The 22,676-nt window shown below is 46.5% G+C and overlaps 1 protein-coding gene across 1 annotated transcript; it reads left to right on the top strand.

Moving 5' to 3' along the window:
- Positions 1–1,556: 1,556 nt before the first annotated feature.
- Fxr2 (FMR1 autosomal homolog 2) lies at positions 1,557–22,203 on the top strand. The gene is made up of 17 exons (XM_028869451.2): positions 1,557–2,021; positions 10,838–10,890; positions 11,208–11,301; positions 12,032–12,103; positions 12,207–12,355; positions 13,213–13,306; positions 14,549–14,665; positions 18,229–18,399; positions 18,574–18,652; positions 18,998–19,107; positions 19,599–19,685; positions 19,936–20,161; positions 20,300–20,497; positions 20,583–20,783; positions 20,869–20,964; positions 21,112–21,212; positions 21,511–22,203. Exons 1-17 carry the CDS (start codon positions 1,941–1,943, stop codon positions 21,604–21,606), a joined length of 2,025 nt encoding a protein of 674 aa, XP_028725284.1. The 5' UTR covers positions 1,557–1,940; the 3' UTR covers positions 21,607–22,203.
- The last annotated feature ends 473 nt before the right edge of the window (positions 22,204–22,676 follow it).

Consider the following 22,676-nt stretch of genomic DNA (forward strand, 5'->3'; position numbering starts at 1 on the left):
CGGTGCTCTTAACCACTGAGCCAGCCCTCCATTCCTCTTTGTTATATCTTACTAATGTCTACAAGATTCTTTTTCAGTATAACATTCCATTTTACTGCATTTATTGATTTAAATTTGGTTTATTTACTGTGCTATGGATCAAACTCAAACACGTACAAATCTATATCACAGTTCCTTTTTATTATTATTATCATTTTATTTTATTATTTTATTTTTCGAGACAGGGTTTCTCTATAAAACCTTGGCTGTCCTTGAACTCTCTGTAGACCAGACTGGCCTAGAACTCATAGAGATCCACCTGCCTCTGTCGCCTGAGTGCTGGGATTAAAGGTTTGTGCCACCCGGCTGTTCCTTTTTATTCTTTTTTTTTTAAAAGATTTATTTATTTATTGTATATATAGTGTTCTGTTTGCATGTACACCTGCATGCCACAAGAGGGCGTCAGATCTCATTACGGATGGTTGTGAGCCACCATGTGGTTGCTGGGAATTGAACTCAGGACCTGTAGAAGAACAGCTAGTGTTCTTAACCTCTGAACCATCTCTCCAGCCCCTCCTTTTTATTCTTACTTAAAAAAAATTATTGTGTTACCTGTGTGGGTGAACATGAGTGATATCACACGTGTTGATAAGACAACTTTCAGGAGGTGAGCATTTCCTTCCATCTCGTGGGTCCAGGAACTGAACCCCAGTCGTTAGGCGTTATAAGTTGAACCATCTTCCAGGCCAGGCTTTTTTTTTTTTTTCTCCATGACAATTTTCCTGTTTTGAATTTCCTCAGCATCAGATCATGTTGCATTTTCTTTTCAATATGGCCTTGAATTTCCTGGAATATTAGAATCAACTTAGGGCAAGCATGGCAGTGACAGGGTTGCCTGTAATTTTACTCGGGAAGTTTCAGGGATTCAAGGTCGTTCCCCATCACCTTAGTGAGTTCGTGGTCCACCTAGGACACAAGAGACCCGGTCTCACAAAACTTTAAAAACAAAAAACTACTCAAGCCAAGAACCGTGACTCTTGAATCTCCTATAGATGCAGAGAGTCAACACATGCGCATGGACACCAACGCCCAGCGCATGCGCACTGGGCAACTTGTCTTAGCCTTTCGGCTCCCCCCACCCTCCTTCCCTTCCGCCCCCCCACTTTGGAGTGTGTGCACCAAGAAAGACAAAGGTGGTGAAAGTGACCAAGCAGTCATTCCGGCGCATGCCCATCCCTAAACTGCCCTGGCTCCGCGGGGCTCCCTCGGTGGGGGCGGAAGTCCAATCCGATGGAGCGGGCGCGGCCCCTCCCTTCCCCGGATTGGCCGGCCGCAGTGTTGTGGGGCGGGGAAAGGAAGGGACAGGGGCAGTGGAAGCTCGGGGTAGCGGGGCGGGAGCGTCCGCCTGCTTCTGCGCAAGCGCAGAGCGGCGGCCGGGAGGGGGCGTGAGAGAGTGGAAGAGAATGTGGAAGCCCTGACGCGCTGGCGAGCCGGAGCTGGGTCGCCAGCCTCGACGCCTGCGCCCTGGCCCTCGGGCGCCGCGCGCGGCGGGCGGGTGCCCTGTGCGCCTGCGCAGTAGGCGGCGGCGGCGGCGGCGGCGGCAGGGGGAGGTGGAGGCCGTGGAGCGGCAGCGGCAGCAGCGGGTCCCGGGACTGAGGCAGCAGCGGGGGCGCCGGCGGGCGGAAGCTGAGGTGACGAAGGCGGCGGCGGCGGCGGCCGTTCCTCTCACGGTGGCGGAGACCAAGGCAGCGGCGGCGGCGGCGGACGGGGAGCGGCCCGGCCCCGGCCCCCTGCTCGTCGGCTGTAGCAGGGCCGCCGTGGGGCCGGCCCGGCTCCCGCCCCCCGCGGCTCCCCCTCCGGCTCCTCCTCCTGGGAGACGCCGGGGGCCCGGCCCGGCCCGCACTCAGAGCTCTGCTTCAGCCGCTGCCGGGGCGGTCGGAGGTGCTGGTGGCGGCGGCGCCATGGGCGGCCTGGCCTCTGGGGGGGATGTGGAGCCGGGACTGCCCGTCGAGGTGCGGGGCTCCAACGGGGCCTTCTACAAGGTGAGGCGGCGCGTCGCCCCGGGACACCCTCCTCCCCCCCCTCCCCCCGCCGAGGCAGGGAAGAGTGCAGCGGGGATCGAGTTTCTGGAGCTCGGTCCTGACCCTTAGAGCCTTCGACCCACGCTCCCACTCGCAACCCTCCCGGGGAGACCGTGGGAGTTGACCCTCGTGCTCTTATTTTGGAGCCTGCTGTGACACCTGCGTTTATCCTCAGCTGAAGCGTGACCGTCGGGTCAGGACTGCGCGTGGATGGGCACCCCTCCCTGGTCCCTCCGGAGAAACCCCTGTTCCCGGCTTCTGATTGACTTGGCTTGTGTCTTAGTGGAGGAGATACTCGAGCTCCTAATCCCAGCCTCTCCACGGCCCAAGCACATGGGAGAGTCTTTCTTTTCCTGCATGACCCCTTGGGAAGGCCCACTGTCCCACATTAGGTCTTCGGGCTGCAGGGAGGCTTCTGCCTGCTGGCTCTAGACCATTGACTCAACTTTGATCCTGTGTTCTTGTTCCCTGCCTAAGAAGAAATGGTCAGAACCCATTTGTAGTGTTGAGCATCTTTGGTCTCAGGTTTTATCAGCCATAAAAGTAGGTTTGTTGGACAAGTCTGTCACCCCACCACACCTTTATCCCCAAACCAGCAACCCAAGGATGGATTCGTCTTTATCTCTTGGACTCCAGATACATTTAGGTCATTCCTCTATTGCCTTCTTAAGTTTAAGCTTCATTAAAAGGGTGTCTCAACAAGATTCTTTCTGTTCTTATTCTAACAGTTTTCTACTTGTTGACAGTCTTTCTGGAGAGAGAAAAGTATCTTTCAGAATTGCTAATTTCAGCTTTTCTTTGCCCAAGATTTGTTTCGGGGGTGGGGTTTGGACCAGGATCTTGATATGTAGCTCTCACTATTTAGCCCAGGCTAAACTTGAACTCTTCTGTACTCCTACCTCAGCCTTCTAAGTTCTGGGATTACAGCCTTGAACCACCATACTAGATCAGACCTTTTGTCTTTTCCTTCTTTCTGTCCATACATCCATCCCACATTCTGGATCTGTTCTGAGTCTTATCCCGAATTTAGATTAAGACAGATTCTCCTTGCTCCCAGGTATTTTTCATCATCTGATAGGTGGAGTTCTGAACGTCTTTTGACTTTGGTTTTCCCCGACAGGGTTTCTCTGTGTGGCCTTGGCTGTCCTGTGCTCTGTAGTCCAGGCTGGCCTTGAACTCATAGCCTCTGCCTCCAACACTGCTAGCTCTCTTTTGACTTTTATGTGTGGAATTGTCCCAGAAACTTTTGATTCCTTCCTTACCCTTTTTACTCTGGAGAGAAAGGAATTTTCATAGCATCAGGTAAGTTAGATGAGCCACCTTTTACTTCTGATCTCCTCGGGTCCACCCCCTATCCCAGCAGACCTTTCTGCTTTCTCTTGCCCTTGGAAATTACTTTCTCTGACTACTATGAAATTGTATCTTTTTGTAGCTGGAAAAGGACTTGTGCTCGCCCTTGTAGATGGTTTCTGCCCCCACTCCCACTGATAAGTTGTGTTTTACTCCACTGTAAGTGCCATGCCATTTAGCCTGCCTTTTCTGATCAAGTTCTTTACCCAGTGCCTGTGGGTATACATATCTATTAGGCTTAGCTTATCCTCTCAGTTAAGTCTTGGGCTTTATCTTGATATTTCTGTATTCCTGTGTAATCCTCACTGATGTCCGCCTGTGGTTCATAGCTGAAGAAGGCTCCAGGCAGATTCTGACCCCCGGCACCTGCCTCACTCTCCTAACTCTTGGTACTTTTTGTTCTGACTGGAAAAATGCCTTTGTAACATTTATGTTTTCTGTGACAATAGTCTCTAATTCCTTTCAGGTTCTGATGGGACGCATTTATGTTTTTGTTGGGGGGGGGCACTATTTTTCTGTGTAGCCCTGTCTGTAACTCTGTAGACCAGACTAGCTTTGAACTCAGAGATCCACCTGCCTCTGCCTCCCGAGTGCTGGGATTAAAGGTGTGCACCACCACTACCTGGCCATATGTTTTAATACTCTTTTCCTCAGACTTGTATTGCATTTGTTAAAACAGTCTTCCTTAGGCTGTGTATGGTGGTCCATGCCTCTAATCCTAGTACTTGGAAGGCTGAAGTAGAAAATCCAGTCTCAAAAAACCAAAACCAAAAAAAGAAGTACCCTTCTTCATAAGATGTTAGTTCTTTTTTCCTTGATATATCTTAGCCTTCATCTGTATCCTTCTCACCCCCCAATTTTGAATTTCAACAAAAGTGTTTTGTTGTTGGTTTTTTTTTTTTTTTGTTTTCTTTTGCTTGTTTTTTTGGGGGGACAGGATCTTTCTATATGTGGCCCTGGAACTCACTGTGTAGACCAAGTTGGCCTTGATCTCACTGGGATATAGATCTGTCTCTGTAGAGTATTGGGATTTAAATCATCCACAACACACCCAATTTGGAAAAAGATTGTTAAATTGAGCATGAGATCAAGATAAGATACTTGCTTTTGTTCCAGGAGGCATGGGAGCCCCGCACGGCTCCCACACAGCCAGGAAAGGTCAGTGCTCAGGTCAGATTAACGTCTGAAGTGGTTGGGAAGAGGTATATTTTTTGTTACATGGATGGGTTTCCAACAGAAAGTCTCTGGACTTTTTTCCTTTTTACCTGTTGTCCATGGCAGTGATAGATTGGAGTGAAGCGGGTAGGTTTCTCAGATACAGAGTAACAGTTGAATAAAAAGGCTGGCAATGTAACTCTTGTACTCTAGCCACTTCAGCACTTTCTGCTCCATGCCTGAGGTAAAACAATCCCTACAATGGCACTAATATTTCTTAAACTCAATGTAATGTAATTGCTTATCTTCCAAACTTGCTGATTAATATTCATGACTCAGCAAACTTTGGTGTGAGTAAAGAAAGAGTGTTAACCTGTCTTTTAGATCTGTAAATCTGGGGAGATCCCCTTCTCCTCTCCCAAAAGTGTGTTTTATTTTGATTTTTCTAGGGCAGATACCAGATCTAAGATCTGAGTTATTTTATAACAATACTATCAAAATTTCCTTTTTTGTTTTAAGGTGTGGCTCAGGCTGGCTTTTAGCTGAGTGTGACCTTGAACTTCTGGTCTTACTGCCTCTACTTACTAAGTGCTAGGATTGGTACATATCACCAACCTCAACTTCATAATGTGTGGGTTGTTTTTTATTGTTGTTGTTGTTTTTTGTTTTGTTTTTTTTTAAAGACGGGCTTTCTCTGCGTAGCTTTAGCTGTCCTGGAACTCGATCTGTAGACTAGGCTGGCCTCCTACCTCTGCCTCTCCACTGCTGGCATTAAAGGCTTGTGCCACCACTGACCAGCCAGCATTCTTTTCTTTCTCCCTAGACAGGGTTTCTCTGTGTAGCCCTGACTGTCCTGGAACTGTCTGTAGACCTGACTGACCTTGAACTAGCAGGGATCTTCCTGCCTCTGCCTCCCAGGTGCTGGGATTAAAGGCATGCACCACAACAACCACCACCACCACCACCTGGGTCAGCCTTCTTTTCTTGAGGGACATCATCAGCTTCAAAACATGTTTTTTGCATTGGCTCTTTTTCTCCTAGAATTCCTTTTCTTCTCAAGGGTGAAGATGGAGGTTAATTTCATATCTTTTTATTTAAAGAAACAGAAGTGTCTAGAAACTTAAGAGCTGTCTTTATTCATCTCACAGTGCTAAGCCCAGAAAGCTAAGCCAGGAAGTGCTATAGCCTTTGAATCAGATCATCTGGATAGAGAAGGTTTTCTAACAGATTTTATGCACTGGCTTATTTCCCCAGTGGCATAGACCAAACAGAACCCTGGAGTTCCTTTCCATAACTGTTGTCCTCCGGAGAAAACCTTGTATCTGAAGTGAATGGGTAGAATTCAGAGGCAGAGGTGGAACTGGAGTATGATGTTGGGAAGAGAGTTTATTCTGGAAAGTAGTTGAAGGGAAAATGGTGCTGGAGGTGTAAGGATAAGTGGCATTGGGTTATACTGCAGAAGAAGGGGGATTCTCTTCTGAGCTTAGCTACTCTGTGAGTCAATTCAACATGGTAGAGAATTAGAATCTTAGACACGGCCTTTGTGAAAGAGTGAGAAACTCTATTTAAGAGGCAAGCAAGTTTATATTACTTTTCTACTTTTTTTTCTCCTTCGAATGTTTCCGATAATGTTAAGTACCTTGCTAATCTCCTAAGACTTTGGGCCTCTCCCCCTCACAGGAGTGCTTTGCCATTCATTCATTCATTTAAAGTCAGAGTTTCTTTATACAGCCCTGATTGGCCTAGAACTCACTGTATAGATCAGGCTGGCCTGGAACTCAGATCCACCTGCCTCTGCCTCCTTAGTGCTGGGATTAGAAGTGTATGCCACCATTCCTGGCCTCTCTGTCCCACTTTTCCTTAATAAATCTACATTCACCTTGGGGACAAATTCTTGGGGATGGACATTTGGATAGAGTTTGATGAAAGGTTAGGCTTGGTGACGTATCCCTATAATCCTAGCACTTGGGAGGTAGAGACTGGTGGGTCAGGAGTTCGTGGTCATCCTCACCTACATAGTGAATTCCACTTGAGATCCTGTCTCAAATAAGCTAAAGAACCCAAAGGGAAGCAGGACCAGGCCAATACTGACCAGTGGAAGTGCTCTGGAAGAGTTACCATGTAGAGACTTCAGGAATGGGCATTGATTCTGAATGAAGAGAAGATAGACATTGCGAGGAAATGTATTTTAAAAAGTATGCTAAGAACCAAGCCAGGATGTCTTAACTAGTCCATACTTGGGCAATAGTAAGGTTCTAAGAAAGACTGTCTCAAAAAAAAAAAAAAAAAAAAAAAAAGCAGCAGCAGTCTGGAGAGATGGCTTATGTGTTTAGAGCGTTTGTTTGTCTTTCAGAGGACTGGGGTTCAATTCCAAGCACCCATATAGTTGCTCTCAACTGTCCATAACTCTAGTTCCAAGGATCTGACACCCTCTTCTGAACCCTGATGGAGCCAGGGACACAGTGGTGCACATACATGCCCGCAGGCCTAACACTGAGATTAAGTAAGCAAATCTTATTTTGTTTCGTTGTTTTTTGAGACAGGGTTTCTCTGTATAACTTGTCCGGGCTGTCCTGGAACTTGCTCTGTAGATCAGCAGGCTGGAACTCAAAGATCATCTTGCCTCTGCCTCTGCCTCTGAGTACTGGAATTAAAGGTGTGCGCCATCACTGCCTACGCGAATAAGTAAATCTTTAAGGGAAAAAAAAAGTAGTAGTAGTAGGGCTGGGGAGACAGCTCAGTTCTTGCTACACTAGCATCAGGACTTGAGTGTGGATCCCGAGAACCAGCATAAGTAGCTTGGTGTAGCAGCAAAACTCTGATCTTAGCATTGACAGGCAGACAGCAGAAACCCAGGGGTGTATTGGTCAGTCCAAGTTCAGTGAAGGATTCTATCTCAAAAATTACAATAGAGGGATTTCTGGCTTTCACATACATACATGTACCACGCAAACCTGGACATGTTAGCATATGCCTGCAGTCCCAGCACTTGAGAAATAGAGGCAGGTAGATCTCTGTGAGTTCAAGGCCATATAACAGCTTGGTATACATAACAGGTTCCAGGTTGTCCAGGGCTGTATAGTGAGACTTTTTACACAAAACAGCCAAAGTAGATTGTATCTGGTGCGAAATCCAGGTTTAGATTTTCCCAATATAAAGGAAGAACAGTACAGGAAGTGGTGGTTGACTGGTCTGTGTGGTGGGAGCTGTGCATTTCCTAGAGATTATTGGTCTATTTTCTCCTAAACTCTGCCACTATCCCAGCTCCTATGCTTAGGGTTGGTACTTGAGCCTGTTAGCCTTTAGAAGCACCTGCCTTCTTACTGGCTTTGATGTGAAGATTGAATTCAGGGCTTTGTACATGCTAAGCACACACCACCACTAAACTATATTTGCCAGAGCCCCCTATTTATTTGTTTGTTTGATAAATACAGGGTTTCTCTGTGTAGCCCTGGCTGTTCTGGAACTCACTCTGTAGACCAGGCTGGCCTGGAACTCAGAGATCCTCCTGCCTCTGCCTTCAGAGTGCTAGGAGTAAAGGCATGTGCTACCACTGCCTGGCAACTAATTTTTTTTTTCTAGACAGGGTTTTTCTGTGTAGCCCTGACTGTCCTGGAACTTGCTGTGTAGACCAGGCTGGCCTCAAACTTGCAAAGGTCAACTTGCCTCTATCTTCCAAGTGCTGGGATTAAAGGTGTGCGCCACCAACACCCAGCGGCAACTAATTTTTTATTTTTATTTTTATTTTATTTTTTTGAGACAGTGTCTTACTATGTATGTATCTCTGGGTGGCCTGGAACTTGTTATGTAGACCAGGCTGTCCTTGAACTTATAAAGATCCACCTGCCTCTACTTAGCAAATTCTGAGACTAAAGAAGCTGTGCACCACTGCATTCAGCCTGTGTATGGGTATTTTATCAGCATATATATCTGTGTACTGCTTGTATGCCTGGTGCCCACAGGTGCCTCTACCAAGGATGACCCTAAAATTTTGCTCTTTCTTTTTTTCTTTTTTATTTGAGACAGAATTTCTCTGTGTAGCTTTGGAGCCTGCTCTAGAACTCACTCTGTAGCCCAGGCTGGCCTCGAATTCACAGAGATCCACCTGCCTCTGCCTCCCGAGTGCTGGGATTAAAGGCATGCACCACCACCACCGCCTGTCCAAATTCTGCTCTTTCTGCCTTAACTTGAGTGCTGGGTTATATGTGTACTTCACCATGCTTGGCTTATGATACATTCAATTTATTTTTTCTTTTTTAGAACTGGAGAGACAGCTCAGCAGTTAAAAACACTTGCTTTTCCTGAGGTCCGGAGTTCAATTCCAGCACCTGCATCAGGGCTTCACAACTGTATAACTTCAGCTCCAGGGGATCTAACACTTCTGGCCTCCTTGAGCACCTGCACTCAACATTCCCATACCCGCAAGCAGACACACACCTACACACATAATGAAAAATAATAACATAATGTTTTAAAGTTATTTTTGAAAATTTCATGTATATGAATGCTTGCCTGCATGTGTACCACATGTGTACCTGCTGCCTGCACAAGCCAGAACAAGGTCAGGTCCTCTGGAATTGGAGTTAGAAGTGGTTGTGAGTCACCCATATTGCTGCGAGCCTGTGAGCCTGGGTCATTTGCAAGAGTAGCAAGTGGTCTTCACTGCTGAGCCAGTTCTCCACCCCCATTTAAAATTGTTGAGGTAAATTGTGTATCTGATATGAGGTATCAAAGTTCATTTTTTTGTCTGGCTGTCCAGTTTTTCTAATACCATTTGTTGAAAAAGCACTATGCTTTCTCCAAACTTTCTTTTCACTTTTATCAAAAACCAGGAAGTACAAAGTAATGTATAATAACTGAAAGCAATTTTGGGGCTGGGAGTATTGTGTAGTTGATACTGCATGCATAAAACACTCTGAGCACCAAATAGGATATGGTGGTGCATACCTGTCACCACAGCACTTGGGAGACAGACAGGAAGATCAGAAGTTAAAGGCTCTGCTGCATATGAGTTTGAGGCCAGCTCGGGCTACTGTAAAATCTGTTACATACCTAAATGCCAAATAAAAAACTTGGGCCAGGGAGATGGCTCAGTGGGTAAAGGTATCTACCATCAAGCCTGTAGGCCCAAGTTTGATCCCAGGACCGACATGGTAGAAGAGAACCAACTTCATAAGTTGTCCTTTGACCTCCACAAGATGTGGTGGCAGAAGCATGCAAGCATGCATGTGTTCACATACACATGATACACATGTATACAATGTGTAATTTAAAACACATACAAAATTTAGTGGATTTAGGTTCCAGAAGTTCATTAGATATGAAACGAGAAGCATAGTTCCTAAAAAATAATGAATTGAGCTGGGCGGTGGTGGCGGCTCGTGCTTTTAATCCTAGCACTCAGGAGGGCAGGCAGATCTCTTGAGTTCGAGGCCAGCCTGCTCTACACAGTGAGTTTCAGGATAAGCCATGACTGTTCACAGAGAAACCCTTTCTCGAAAAACCAATCAAACAAAAAAAGAATTGTACTTTGTCAAAACTAGAAATCTTTGTGTGAAAAATAGGGAAAGAAGACAGAAGAACTGAAGACTGTAGGTTGAATATACAGTTTTGGCTTCTTAGGAAATAAGCAACTGTTTAATGATTCCTTTTGTCATGATCTCAAGATTGGGGTCTTCTACATATTTTATTTTCAGATTCAGTAGTTATTTTTGCCATCCAGAATTATGACATCTGTTCAATTCTAGTTTTTTCTTCGGTAAACTGCTTATTATTTAGAACTCCAGTGTTCCAGTTATTCTCCAAGGACTTGGGCATCTGGGGACTAAATTTGCCAGGTCCCTGCAAAGTTAAACTCTTCTCACTTCTTGCCCTGATGTCCTCTGTGTTCTAGTCTAGTCGTACACTGTCTTAGCTTGCTGGAAGTTTCTGGCATTTTAATTGAACTCCGGCAAGCTGCTTAGCACACCAGGTAGCAGATAGATGGAGAAGTAACCGGGACCCCGAGGAGACCACCAGTTTCCAGGCTGATGTGGTGCAGGTTCTGCATTGTTCTTACCCCAAGTTATTTCTATATTTTTGTCAGGATGGTTTCCTTTCTCTTGTTTATATTCTTTTCCAATACATCTTCCTTGCTGTGTTTAGACTGTTCACATCCCCTGCTAAACCTCTTAATTTTAAAGGTTTCTGATTTCTCTTCCTGATGGCTGAGATGGTAGTTAAATGTATTTTCATTAATGCTTTTTACATTTTTTTTCTAAATTTTTTTCTAGGGCTTTGTGAAGGATGTCCATGAAGACTCTGTCACCATCTTCTTTGAAAACAAGTAAGACCTTAGGAATAGACAAGCACACTAGTCCTAAAAGGAGAGTGAGAAAGCGGGGCTGCTGAGGCCTGCAGGTGGCAGGGAGCCGGGAGTTTGGGTGAGGATTCCAGGAAAGGAAAGGGCAGATAGCTTGGTGTAAGTTGTAGGCATTTGGTAGTGGGCAGCAAGGGATAAGAGACCACTGGAGCAGAGCCTGTTGTTTTGACTCTTTGAGTGCCAGGAAGGATAAACGGGGTCTTGGCAAGGGAGTAACCCCCTTGTAAGAAGTGGACAATTACATCAGTCTGAATAGCTTTCATGTCACTTTTGTCTTGCAGCTGGCAAAGTGAGAGACAGATTCCTTTTGGGGACGTCCGACTACCACCTCCAGCTGACTATAATAAGGAGATCACAGAAGGAGATGAGGTCGAGGTAAAGCCTGTGAAGTCCACCTTTCCAGTGTCAATTTGCCTTTTTTCCCCTCAGGATTCTGTTTGTGTGTGTGTGTGTGTGTGTGTGTGTGTGTGTGTGTGTGTGTGTGTGTGTGTGTCTGTCATGAGTGTGCCACAGCTCACAAGTGGTGGTTAGGACATTGAACTCAAGTCATCAGACTTGGAGAGCTCTTACCCACTGTGCAAGGAAAATGAAATAATTAAAACTCAGTGAGTATTTTTCAGTTAGTATTTCCTTACTCTGGTTTCCTTTTTGTGGGTTTAGGAATGCTTCTCAAGTATCTGAATGCTTTCTCCAATACACCCCCCCACACACACACACACACCCCGGTTTCTTTGTGTTATAGCTCTCCTAGAACTGGCTGTCCTAGAACCCACTTTGTAGACCAGGCTGGCCTCAAACTCAGAGATCCCCCAGGTGCTGAGATTAAACCACCACTGCCCAGCTTCCAATTCTTTTTGTTTGTTTGCTTTTTGTTTTGTTTTGTTTTTGTTTTTTGAGACAGGGTTTCTCTGTGTAACAGACTTGGCTGTCCTGGAACTGACTCTTGTAGACTAGACTGGCCTCAAACTCCCAGAGATCTACCTGTCTTTACCTCCCGAGTGCTAGGGTTAAAAGTGTGCATTACCACACCTGGCTTGCTTACTCCAATTCTTGATGTTTTTGAATAGTCTTCAGTGCTATGTCTCTTTATTTCTAACTTTTCCAGGTTTATTCGAGAGCCAACGAACAGGAACCTTGTGGTTGGTGGCTGGCCCGGGTTCGGATGATGAAGGGAGATGTGAGTGACTGAGGCCCTTTGGAGAACTCCTGAAAGTGTTTTGTTCTTGGGAAGTTGGCAAATGAATGCTCAGGTCATTCACTTCCTTTTTCCTTTCTGCCAGTTCTATGTCATTGAGTATGCTGCCTGTGATGCTACCTACAATGAGATTGTCACCCTGGAACGACTTCGGCCTGTTAATCCCAATCCCCTTGCAACCAAAGGCAGCTTCTTCAAGGTTACAATGGCTGTGCCTGAAGATCTCAGAGAGGCGTGAGTGTTGGGAAGGTTGGAAATTGGGGGTTCTCTGGCAGCCTCTGTCCTTATTTCTTCCGGGTCTCCCACTCTTCAGTCTGCTGTTCATCCCCTGGCCCTGTGAGAACCTTTTTGCATGATACACCTGTACCCCTTCCATTTTTCATCTTTGTCCTTCTTTCTCTCTTTGTTTTATTTTGAGACAGGGCCTCACTACACAAGCTCTGGCTGGCATGAAACTCTATGTGTAAACCAGGCTGGCCTTGAAGTCACAGTGATCCACCTGCCTCTGCCTTCCTGAGTGCTGGGATTAAAGGTGTGTGCCACTATGCCCTGCTCTGATTATTTTTTAAAATATTTTTTTTTGAAGCATAAATATTTATTTATAACAAAGGAGTTTGTGTACATTGTTGAAAATCTACAACTTCTTGTTAAATTCACATTTGCACTTGACCTTTTTAAACAAACATTTATAATCATAAAAAATAGTTTTCTTAAATCCCTATTCTTTAGCAATGGTTCAATCCCAATCTGGTCTACAAAGTGAGTTCTAGGATAGCCAGAGCTGTTACACAGAGAAACCCTTGTCTCAAAAAACAAAACAACAGCTGGGCATTGGTGGCGCACGCCTTGAATCCCAACACTTGGGAGGCAGAGGCAGGCGGATCTCTGTGAGTTCAAGACCGGCCTGGGCTACAGAACAAGTTCCAGAACAGGCTCCAAAGCTACGCAGAGAAACCTTGTCTTGAAAAACCAAAACCAAACCAAACCAAACCAACAAAAACCAGTGGTTCTATCTTTCTCATTTTCTCCTCCCTACTTTTTGTCCCTTGGCCCTCGTCCTGCTCCGTCATGAATGCTTTACTCTCCTGCAGCTGCTCCAATGAAAACGTCCATAAAGAGTTCAAGAAGGCCTTGGGGGCCAATTGCATCTTTCTCAACATCACCAACAGCGAGCTCTTTATTCTGGTGAGTTTTCACGCTTGAATCTAACATAGGCCTTTTCAACAGTTTCTCCTTTTCCTTCTGGAAACTTGCAAAAGTGGATATGCTAGACTGCTCACACCTACTGGTGACTTTGTTACTCCTGACCCTTCCTTAGTTTCCCTCATGTTATCTTAATCTCCCCCTTTGTGTTTTTTTCCCAGTGTGAGAGATTAAACCATGTTCTTCACATACCTGTGTGCTCTAGACAAGTACCCTAGCTTTGGATATGTTAGGATCTGTGTGTGTGTGTGTGTGTGTGTATATATATATATTTGCGTGTATATAGGTGCACACCATGGGAGGAGGGGCTGGGAAAGCCTGAAGTGTTGGTATCTTTCTCAATCACTACACTTTACAAGGCAGAGTTTTTTTTTTTTTTTTTTTTTTTTTGAACCCAGAGCAAGCCAATTCTGGTTAGGCTAGCTGTCCAGTTAGCCAGCCCTGGGAATTCCTGTTCTGCCTTTTCCATGTGTCTCATAACCAGTTCCAAGGCATCTGACACCCTTTTCAGGTCTTTGCACCTATGTGCACATAGCATTCACAGAGAGAGACACATAGAAATAATTTTTTTTCCCTAAAACTTACTATGTAAACCAGTCTGGCCTCAAACTCACAGAGATCTACCTGCTGCATCTACTACTACCCCTGGCTATAAATCTTTAAAAGGGGGGAAAACCCCACTGAATAACTCTCACCTTGTACTTGCTCCTTATTGTCAAATGGCTTCTGTCAATATTTAGTGACTGACAGTAATTTTCCTGCAGCCTACCTCATTTCTTTTGTTCCTTTGAGACAAGGTGTGCACCACCCCCCACCCTCACCCCCACCCCAGCTGACCTGGTATTCACTATGTAGCTGAATCTGCACTTGAGTTTGTGATGGTTTTTCTGCTTTGCTTTCCCTAGTTTTGAGGTGATGGGCATGTGCTACCACACCTTATTTTAAACTTCATTTATTTTATTTTTCAGCTTTTTGAGACAGGGCTTCTCTTTGTGTAGCTCTGGCTGTCCTGGAACTCACTCTGTAGACCAGGCTGGCCTCAAACTCACAGAGATCCGCCTGCCTCTGCCTCTTAAGTGTTAAGGTCAAAGGCTTGAACCACCATGGCTCAGCTGAAATTCATTCTTGACACCTGCCTTCTTTCATGGACTCTGGCATTGCGTAGTCTCTGATGCCCCCTTGGGTGTATTTTGCTTTTAAGACCTTCTATTCATTTCTTCCCAGTCAACCACAGAAGCCCCTGTGAAGAGGGCGTCTTTGCTGGGTGATATGCATTTTCGAAGCCTTCGCACCAAATTGCTGCTTATGTCCCGCAATGAAGAAGCTACCAAACACCTAGAGGCAAGTTTTGGCTGCTCCTTCTCATGCTGAATAATGTTCTTCTTTCCTTTCTTATCTTCTTGTGTTTCTGAAACATAGAGAAAGGCTACTGGGTCATTAGTCCTGGATTAGCTGTTTGATCTTACATTCTCCAGAGGACCGTGTTTTATCATGTTCTGTTTTGGGTTTTTCAAGACAGGGTTTCTGTGTACCTCTGGCTGTCCTGGAACTAACTCTGTAAACCAGGCTAGCCATGAACTTATAGAGATCCACCTGCCTCTGCCTCCTGAGTCCTGGGATTAAAAAGATGTGCTACCATATCTGGCCAAAAGTACATTCTATCTGTCTGTCTATTTTTTGAGTCAAGGTCTCTCTATTATATAGCTTTGGCTGTCCTAGAACTTGCTATATAAAGCAGGCTGGCCAAACTCACAGAGATCCACCTGCCTGTCTCCCAAGTGCTGAGATTAAATGCATGCACCACCACGGCCCTGCAATGTTGTCATTTTGAAACAGGGTTTCACTGGTTTCCTTGGCTTGCCTGAAACTCTCTGTGCAGGCCAGGCTAGCCACAATCTCAAAGGGATTGCCTACTTCTGCTTCTCAAGTGCTGGAATCAAAGGTGTGTACCACCATGCCCAGCTTGTCTTTTTGTTTCTTTTCAAGACAATGTCTCTCTGAGCCCTGGCTCTCCTGGAACTCACTCTGTAGACCAGGCTGGCCTCTGAACTCATGGAGATCCTCCTGCCTCTGCCTCCTGAGTGCTAGCATCAAAGATATGCACCACCAATGCCTGGCTGTTAAACCATTCTAAATGAGTATAAGATATGTGTGTGTGTTTTGATTGAATTGGATTTCTGATTCCATTTATCAAGTGAACTGATCCTTTGGGGAGGCTTTTCTTTGAGACAATGCAAATTGTGTATTATGGCAGTCTTCTCCAGGGCTATTGCTGAGGGAACTGGGAGATGAAAAGTCACCATTTCTTCCACTTGAAACATGTCTTTGCCAGTCCCAAATGAGCAGGTTTTTTTCTTTTTTTAAGATTTATTTTGCCTGGGCTGGAGGGAAGAGCACTGGCTGCTCTTCCAGAGGTTCTAACTTCAAATCCCAGCAACTACATGGTAACTCACAACAGTCTATTAACTGTAGTCCCATGGCATCAAATGCCCTCTTCTGGTGAGAAAATGTACATACAGACAAAACACTTACATACATAAAGTGCATAAATGAATAAATATTTAATGTGTATATATATTCATTTATTTATTTATTTTACCTGATGTGGTAGCACATGCTTTTCAGGAAGCAGAGGCAGGCAGATCTCTGTGAGTTCAAGGCCAGCCTGATCTATAAAACAAGTTCCAGGACAGCCAGGGCCACAGGGAAACCGTGTCTCAAAAACAAACAAAAATATATTTTACTTTATGTGTATTGAGTGTTTTCCCTGCCTTCATCCATGGTGTCTATGGAGGTCAGAAGAGAGCATTAGATCCCCTGGGGCTAAAGTTGAAAGGTGGTTGTGAGCTGCCAGATAGATGCTGGGAATGAAATCTGGGTCCTCTACTAGACTTAGCCTAACCTTGGAGCCAATTCTCCAGCTCCATAAGCAGATTTTAACAAAGGGTAGAATAGTCTTTTCTCCTAGAACTTGGCTTTCTCTTTCTTTGTTAACATGCCCTGAGTAATTGAAGTTAGACATAGGTGCAGAGTGCTTGCTCAGAATTGAGAGGAAGAGGTAGGTGAATCTACATAGAGGTCCAGAACACCCAGGGCTGTCGGGGCTATGCAGAGAGACCCTGTCTTCAACAACAACAAAAAGAAAAGGAAAGGAAAGGAAAGCTTGCATACTTGATATTCCTTACATTCTCTTTCTCTCTTTTTTCTTTCTTTCTTTCTTTTTTTTTTTTTTTTTTTGAGACATAGTCTCACTGTGTAACCTTGGCTGGCCTGGATCTTGCTCTGTAGACCAGACTTGTCTCAAACTCAGAGATCCACCTGTCTCTGCCTTCCTAGTGCTGGAATTAAAGGTGTGTGCCACTGTACCCAGCTAACACTCCTTTTCTTGTTCTCCCAACCCCTTTCTTTTTATCTCTTTGCTAGGGACTAAATCTAGAGCCTTCCGCACTTGAGGCAAGTTCTCGAACACTGACCTACAAAAGGCAGTGTTTTAAAATAACTGTTAGGACTATAGCTGAGTGGTACAGCATTTGCCTAGAGTATGAGAAACTGTGCATATCACAGTTGACTCTGCCCAGATACTCAGGAGAGGCAGGAAAACTGCTTGAATGCATTAGTTCATGGCCAGCCCAGTGAGACCCCATCTGAAGAAGAACTGGACAGCTGGGCATAGTGACATGTACCTATTATTTGGACTAGAAAGTTAAGAGCACCAGTTGCCCTTGCAGAGGACCTGGGTTTGATTCCCAGCACATACATGGCAGCTTATAACCATCTTTAACTTCAGTTCCAGGGGATTTTATGCCTCTTCTGGCCTCCTGGAGTAACAAGCATGTACACGGAACACAGATAGACATGCAAGCAAAATACTCATACATAAAAATAAAAAAATTAAATCAAAACAATAGGAATTTGATCATGTAATGGTTAAAAAAAATATGTGTGTGTAGCAAGCACTCATAGGCAGCTTATTTATTTTGGTGTTTGAGACAGGGTCTCTGTAGCCCTGGCTGTCCTGGAACTTGTTAATGTAGATCAGGCTGGCCTCAAACTCACAGATCTGCCTACCTCTGCCACCTGATGCCCAGCAATTTATTTATTTAATTATTTCCTACAGTGTTTTGATCATCATACTCCTGCCCAGTAGTTTGTTTTTGATGCCATGGGTTGAACATAGGCCTGGAGCATGTAGGCAAACACTCATACGCAGAAGAATTTTAAGAAGCCACTTGGATGTCAGCCTTGTTTAACTCTCTTGCTAGTCTTTGTTTCTGTTTTTGTTTTTCAAGACAAGGTTTTTCCTCTATAGCCCTGTCTTTGAACTCACTCTGTAGACCAGACTGGCCTCAAACTCAGAGATCCTCCTGCCTCTACCTCCCAAGTGCTGGGATTAAAGGTATGCGCCGCCACTGCCGGTCTGCTAGTTGGTCGGTCGGTCGGTCTGTCTGTCTCACTCTTTCTCTTTTTTTTTTTTAAAGCAGAATAAACACTGATTTATTAATGAAAAGTGAGAACTCCTGAGAGTGGGAAGGGCTCAAAAGAGGAATAGTATTCTTATTAACTTCCGAGTGAGTAGGTCAGCTGTAAGGACTTGTCAGGTGATAGACCAGAGGCACAGAGGGTGTGTCTTGTTAAGGACCATTCATCCAGTTAGTGTTAGAGCCAAATCTAGAACTTTGGTGGCTTCTAGCTCAAACTGCCCTCATTAGTTAATCACTGCCCATAAGCCCTCGTATTTAAAAGTGCCTGAGATTTCTGTGCAGGGCTCAGTGACTAGCAGACCACAGGCGGTCCTGGTTTTCTTCATACTTTTTCCCTTATTTAAACTATACAAAGGATTAGCCACCTGGGACGCGTATTCTGAGATTCCACCACCATGATCTCACAGTGCCTTTTCCTTTCAGACAAGTAAGCAGTTGGCAGCAGCGTTCCAAGAGGAGTTCACAGTGAGAGAGGACCTGATGGGTCTGGCAATTGGGACCCATGGTGCCAACATCCAGCAGGCCCGCAAAGTGCCAGGAGTGACTGCCATTGAGTTGGGTGAAGAGACTTGCACTTTCCGCATCTATGGGGAGGTCAGCCAAAGATGGGTCTTTTGGTTCCTTGGGGGGACTGAGGGGATAGAGGGTAAGGTGGAAAGCAAGTCTGAGCTGTGGTGACCTCCCTGCCTGACTTTGGTAGCAGCTTATTTCTCCAACGTTAGAGAATGGCAGAGATCCAGGTTCTGTTGTAGTTTACTCTTTCTATAGACGCCAGAGGCGTGCCGACAAGCTCGCAGCTACCTGGAGTTTTCTGAGGACTCTGTACAAGTGCCCAGGAACCTGGTTGGTGAGTTTGGGTGTGTGTGTATGAAAGGAATAGTTTGGGCCCGGGTGGCAGGGTCTTGAAAACAGTGTTAGGCATGTGACTAGGATTGATGTTACTCTGTGGACTTCTGGTTTCATAAGGACAGAATAAATAGTCTGACCTAGGAATGAGAAAAAGGGAATGATAAATGTGTGGAGATCGTAGGTAGCATTTTATCCCACGGAGAGGTTATGAGATTCCTAGAAATAGGAGAATGAATGAAGTGCAATATATGTAGAGAAGGGGCTGTAGAAGACGTTTACTTTTATTTCCTTAACAACAATAACAACAAAAATTAAAAGCCTAATTCCTCCTTTATCCATTTAGGCAAAGTGATTGGAAAGAATGGGAAAGTGATCCAGGAGATTGTGGATAAGTCTGGTGTGGTGAGGGTTCGTGTGGAAGGTGATAATGACAAGAAGAACCCCAGGGAGGAGGTATGGGGCACAGAGGCCTAGAAATTGTTTTCTAGAAATAGGAGGCACTGGGGACTTCTAAAGGGTGGAGCACAGAACATAGCCCTAGTAGACTGTGACCCTGTTGTCCGTTTGAGAAGTGGGCTTAACATTCCAATCTTTTCCTTTTTGATTTTCTTCCTTTTTTGAACAGGAGCTCACTATATAGCCCTAGCTGGCCTGGAACTAACTTTGTGAACCAGACTGGCCTTAAACTCAATTTACAGAGATACTGCCTGCCTCTGCCTCCCCAATGTTGGGACTAAAGGCGTGTGCCACCATGCCTGGCATTTGGGGGGGAATGGGTTGAGACAGAATCTCATGTAGCATAGTTATGCTTGAAATTAATTAACTTTACCGTGTAGCTGAGGATAGCTTTGAATTCCTGCTCCTCCTCTGTCTCCTGAGTACTAAGATTATTTGTACCATCACAGCTAACTGACTTGTACTCTTTCTGTTGCTCTGTTCTCTAGGGAATGGTTCCCTTCATATTTGTTGGCACCCGAGAGAATATCAGCAATGCCCAGGCACTGCTGGAGTACCACCTCTCCTACCTACAGGTACCCATGTCAGACAGGCTGGGGGAGCAAGGGGGGAGGGGTTGCCTGCATATCCTCTTTGGGGCTGGCCTGCTTGCTGCCTTTCTGTAGAACAGGACTGTTGGTTCATCCTGTTCTTTCTAAGCCTTTGTCTTCCTTCTTGTATCCCAAAAGCTTAGCTACACAGGGACCAATGAGTAGAAAAGCATGAAGGAAGTGGACTGTCCACTCATTTTCATTCTCCTGTGTTGTCTGTCTTCTTTCCAACCAGGAGGTTGAACAGCTTCGTTTGGAGAGACTGCAAATTGATGAACAGCTTCGGCAGATTGGGCTGGGCTTTCGCCCTCCTGGGAGTGGACGGGGTGGCGGTGGCGGCAGTGACAAGGCTGGCTATACTACAGATGAGAGCTCCTCCTCTTCCCTGCACACGACCCGGACATACGGGGGCAGCTATGGAGGCCGGGGCCGGGGCCGGAGGACTGGTGGTCCTGCCTATGGTGAGACAGCGGCGGGGGGGCCTGGGGAGAGCAGTGACTTGGGTGCTTGTGAGTGACGGGAAGAGTCTGGTTTGGAGGAGGTGGTAGAACTCGCAGGGCAACACCAGTGGCCCTGATTAAACCCTTCTGTGCCCTCAGGCCCCAGCTCAGACCCATCCACGGCTTCTGAGACAGAGTCAGAAAAGAGAGATGAGCCTAATCGAGCAGGACCCGGTGACCGAGATCCCCCAAGCCGTGGAGAAGAAAGCCGGAGGCGGCCGATTGGGGGCCGGGGAAGGGGACCCCCACCTGTTCCCCGGCCTACCTCAAGATACAACTCGTCATCTATTAGCTCAGGTTATCAGAGGGCTGGGGTCATGTATGTGAGCCCACAGGAGAAAATAGTTGTCACCTGATCCCAGTCCCTCCTTCCTCTCCTCAGTGCTAAAGGACCCAGACAGTAATCCTTACAGCCTATTGGACACATCTGAACCAGAGCCCCCAGTTGATTCAGAGCCTGGGGAACCCCCTCCAGCAAGTGCCCGACGTCGCCGTTCCCGCCGCCGTCGTACTGATGAAGACAGGACTGTCATGGATGGAGGCCTGGAGTCTGATGGTCCTAACATGACAGAGAATGGCCTGGGTGAGGGGCGAGCCCGGATTCTTAGGTGTCTTGAGAAAGAATGAAGAATGAGAGGATGGGTGGATGACTTTTCTTTACTCCACAGAAGAGGAATCGAGACCCCAGCGCCGCAATCGCAGCCGCCGCCGCCGCAATCGTGGTAATCGAACTGATGGGTCCATCAGCGGAGACCGCCAACCAGGTCAGCTGGCATTGCGGGATCGGAGCCTTCCTTGAGCTAAGGATGGAATGCTTGGTGCTCTAGGGAAACCAGGGTTGGGTTCAGTGGGAACCGTGGAGATGGAGCCCTGTGTTCCTGAAAGTCTTGATCCCTCTCTGCCTTTACTAGTGACTGTGGCAGACTATATCTCACGGGCAGAGTCTCAGAGCCGCCAGCGGCCACCTCTGGAATGCACGAAACCCTCAGAGGATTCTCTTTCAGGACAGAAGGTTGGCAGTCATGATACAGCTTACCCCATTCTTTTTTTTTATTTTTGGGCAGGGACATAGAAAACTTGTGTAGGAAATATCTGAGTTGTTGAATTGCCGGGCTGTACGTGGTGGAGTTCAGGTCAAGCCAGGCTAGAGCAGAGCTGGTGCGAATGGAAGGCAAGGCTCACAGTGACTAGAGCACAAGGAGATGAGGGAATTACCCCTGGTCTCCGTGTGTCTGCAGTGAGAAGGAATGCCTACACTTTGTGTACTGATGGACTGCTGTCTTTTCCTTTTCCTCCTGCTTCCTCTTCAGGGTGACTCTGTCAGCAAGCTTCCCAAGGGCCCCTCGGAGAACGGGGAGCTCTCTGCCCCCCTGGAGTTGGGTAGTTTGGTGAATGGGGTTTCATAAAACCTCCAGTCCACATCCCTCCTTTCTCCATCTCGCTTGCTGCCCACCACCATGGCCCTCATGGGTCCAACTGACCTGCGCTGGAGCTGCTCTTATCTATGGGGGAGGGGGGTGGCACAGCAGCTTGGGTCCCCCCCCAACCTCCAGGAGCTAGTGGAGGGGTGTGTAACAGGGTCATACCCCCTCCCTCTTGTCCACCCAACCCCCAGGGTGAGGGGAGCCTCCCCTTCCCTATCAGACTGGATGTGCCTTTATCCTCTAATGCCCCGACCTCTGAACACCCCCATTCTCCGCCTGTTGGTGGGGGTGCTCCTTGACCCACCCAGATTTGACAGTTCAGGGGGGCTCCCCTGCTATCCCTCCTCCCATCCTGTACCCCCCATTTCTGGGGCCTCATCACTGTGGAAGACGGGGATAGTGAGGGTATTTGTGGGTGGGAGGCATGGGGAAGGTTCTGGAGTAGAACCAGGGGTGTGTATGAAGGGGGTGACAAGGTCCCCCAGGGAAGTGGGGGGAATAACCTTGTCTGGTGGATGAGAAGGCGTATTTATTTTTCACTGTACAGTATTTAAAAAGAGAATAAAAAAATCCAATGGCCTTGTGGTTCCCATGTCTTATTTGTCCCCAGTCTGTGGTCTGTTTGGGTCTCTAGGACTGACCTGTACTGCTCCCTGGCTATTCTGTATTCTTAGCTTCCCATTCTGTGTCAGGAAGATGATATTCTGGAAATTGCTGCATTAATTCTCCATGCCCAGCTACTTGGTTGCTTGATAGAGTTGGGCCACTCCTAAGCCCTGAGTCACAGGAGGCTAGGCAGGGCTGCTTGAAGCTGGACCTGTTCCTGCTAGGAGCTGAGAGTCTGGGCAGGCTATTTAATCGGATTATCTGGGGCCTGGGGCACAGGCAGGGCCCTCATCAGAGGAGAAAATAGGGTTCTTCCAGCATGGCTTCTAGAACCCAGGAAGGTCAGCATGCATTTCTGGCTTGGTGTTGCTCTGGCTCCAGAATCCACATCACTGACCTCAGCTTTTGGGGTCTTACGGGTAAAGAGGTAGTGACTGGGATTGGGA

Source organism: Peromyscus leucopus, chromosome 8b, assembly GCF_004664715.2.
Source record: "Peromyscus leucopus breed LL Stock chromosome 8b, UCI_PerLeu_2.1, whole genome shotgun sequence".
Taxonomy (NCBI): domain Eukaryota; kingdom Metazoa; phylum Chordata; class Mammalia; order Rodentia; family Cricetidae; genus Peromyscus; species Peromyscus leucopus.